The sequence below is a fragment of the Pteropus vampyrus genome, unplaced genomic scaffold (assembly GCF_000151845.1).
Source record: "Pteropus vampyrus isolate Shadow unplaced genomic scaffold, Pvam_2.0 Scaffold254, whole genome shotgun sequence".
NCBI lineage: Eukaryota > Metazoa > Chordata > Mammalia > Chiroptera > Pteropodidae > Pteropus > Pteropus vampyrus.
In genome coordinates this window covers 1,551,448-1,553,863 of record NW_011889035.1, presented here as the reverse complement: position 1 = coordinate 1,553,863, position 2,416 = coordinate 1,551,448, and the positions used below count along the sequence as shown (strand labels likewise).

At 42.5% G+C, this 2,416-nt stretch overlaps 1 protein-coding gene across 1 annotated transcript in view; it reads left to right on the top strand.

Moving 5' to 3' along the window:
- Positions 1 to 2,416, top strand: part of PIWIL4 (piwi like RNA-mediated gene silencing 4) — a 42,265-nt gene that overhangs the window by 13,250 nt on the left and 26,599 nt on the right. Inside the window, exons 6-7 of the mRNA XM_011374774.1 lie at positions 326 to 523; positions 1,885 to 1,996. Of these exons, the coding sequence (XP_011373076.1) occupies positions 326 to 523; positions 1,885 to 1,996 (310 nt within the window). The remainder of the gene's footprint in view (positions 1 to 325; positions 524 to 1,884; positions 1,997 to 2,416) is intronic.

Here is a 2,416-nt window from a genome sequence, read left to right as displayed (position 1 = left end):
GCTACTGGCATCTGGTGGATAGAGGCCAGGATACATAAACATCCTACAATGCACAGAACAGCCCCTAACACAGAATTATCCAGTCCAAAATGTCAGTACTGCCAAGACTGAGAAATCCTCCACAGGGATATATTTAATCTTAAATGTATGTTTAAAGACATGCCAGCTGGAAATATCTGAAGTTTGTGGTTAGCAACAGGAAGAAATCAGACTGAAGAAAAAACTATTTCATAAAAATCTAGAGAATTGGAATGTAAAGCCATCATTTAAAAATGTTTGTTTTTCTGATATAATGTATTTTTAAAATTTTATTTGTTTTTTTAAGCTTGTCCCTTTGGCCCGGGTTCTCCATTTCTGTATCGCAGTTTGAAAGTCGGCTCCTGTTTAGTGCTGATGTGAGTTATAAACTCCTCCGGAATGAGACTGTTCTGGAATTCATGACTGGTCTCTGCCACCAAACCGGCATGTCTGGCTTTCCCCAGATGTGTGAAAACCAGCTGATTGGGCTCATTGTCCTTACAAGGTAAAAGCCTGTGTTTAAGGATATTTTTCCTTGGAGAATGAATTATTTATGATTTTTGGGAACAGGAAGAGCATCAGGATGCTGACCTGAGCACAGATCTGATCAGTTCACTCCCCTGTTAAGAAGACCTGGCCCGTCTCAGTTGTTCAGAGTTTAGACTTTCTCGAGTGAGTGCTGTTTGGAGCGTCCACAGTCTGACACGGTCTTGCACTACCTCTTGCTGTACCCCTCCCCTTAGCCCCCCAGTGGGGTGCACTTTGCTCCTTCAGTGTCACTGCCTAGATTCTCCATCCCTTGTTCTGCCTTCTAAATTTCTACTCGCACAAAAGCCCAGCTCAAATGTTACTGCTTTTCTGAAGCCTCCACCTGTCCACTCAGTTGGAATTATTCAATTCCCTCCCTTGTGCTGGTCCCATAGCATGTTGCTTTTAGCCACCTCTTTATAACCATTTTATTTAATTTTATGAGGTTGCAGGATAGAACATTAGTCCCATGTCTCATCGTCTTCATAAGATTGTGAGGTCTCTAAGGACTCTAGGTTTGTCCATATGTAATTTGCCTTCGATGCACATTGAGCTGAATTAAACACAGATGAGGTGGCTTCCTGAGTACTGAGAAGCTTACCATATATGGCTGCTAGTCCATAATACTTCTTTTAGAGGACCTTCTGGCCTTCTTGCAGTGGCTCGAAATTTCCACTGAACCTTGTTTTCCTGGCTTATAGAGCAGAGAGGTGGGACTGGTTGAACTCTACACTACCTGGGATGAGAAGGCCACCTTCTTATTCTCCTGTCATGATCTTCATGATTAGTTTATCACACTGTTTTCAAATCATCTTGCAAGGTACCAAGAACCCTGGAGGTTTCTGTCCCAAGGCTGGGGCAGCATAAGGAGATATTCCAGGCCACACAGCTTTGCAATTTTGCCGAAGGCCAGCCCTAGATGGGAGACTGAGCGGCATACCGGAGTTGCATGGTTGATCAGTTGCCTTTTTGTGCTTTTTATCAGAAAAGCTATCTGATACCAAAAAAATCCTGATGGGAAAGTTTTGAACAATGTTTGGCCTTCCTTCGTTTAAGAATGATTTACCTGAAGTCAGAGTGTTTATCAGTGAGAAAAACAGTTTATGGTCTAATGGCTTTCCACTTTTCTGGGAATACGGAGGACTTTCTGTATCTTCAAGAGTTAATTATTACTCTTCTGAGATAATAGCTGACCATATTTTTAAAATGTGACTATTCTTGTGTTACTGTCTTTCATAGTTTCTGAAATTCTGGAGTCGAATTTTTTAAAAGTATAGTGAAATCGTTGCTTATCTTGTATGATTTGGAAAAAAAATAAAGATTTCTTGCATTTACCAGGTATAGTAACAAAACCTATCGTATCGATGACATTGACTGGTCAGTGAAGCCCACGCATACCTTTCAGAAGCGGGATGGCACTGAGATCACCTATGTGGATTACTACAAGCAGGTAGGACTTTTTCCCCTTCATCTTCATCTCCCTCTTAGCTCAGAGAAGTCTCCTTATTTCTTTCCAAGTCCAACAGGTGCCCCAGCTGTCGGGCTGAGTCTACCTCCAACATAATTCTCTGACTTGTCCCTTCCCATTCATTTCTGCCTTCCTTGGCTTGACTCAGATCCTCACCCTGTCTCCTGTTGTCCTTCTTCCTGTAGCCTGAGTGATCTCCCTTAAAAGCGTATCTGATAATATCACTTCCATGCTTAAAATATTTCCATGGCTCTCCATTGCCTTAGGAGCCAGATCTAAGCTCCTGGGCGGCGTTTCCAAGGCCCTTTATGATCTGGTCACTCCCTGCCTCTTGACTCTTGTCTCCTGTTTCCTTCGTGTTTTTGCTGTGCTCGATGTTTGTGGTTCCTTGAGTTGGTTATT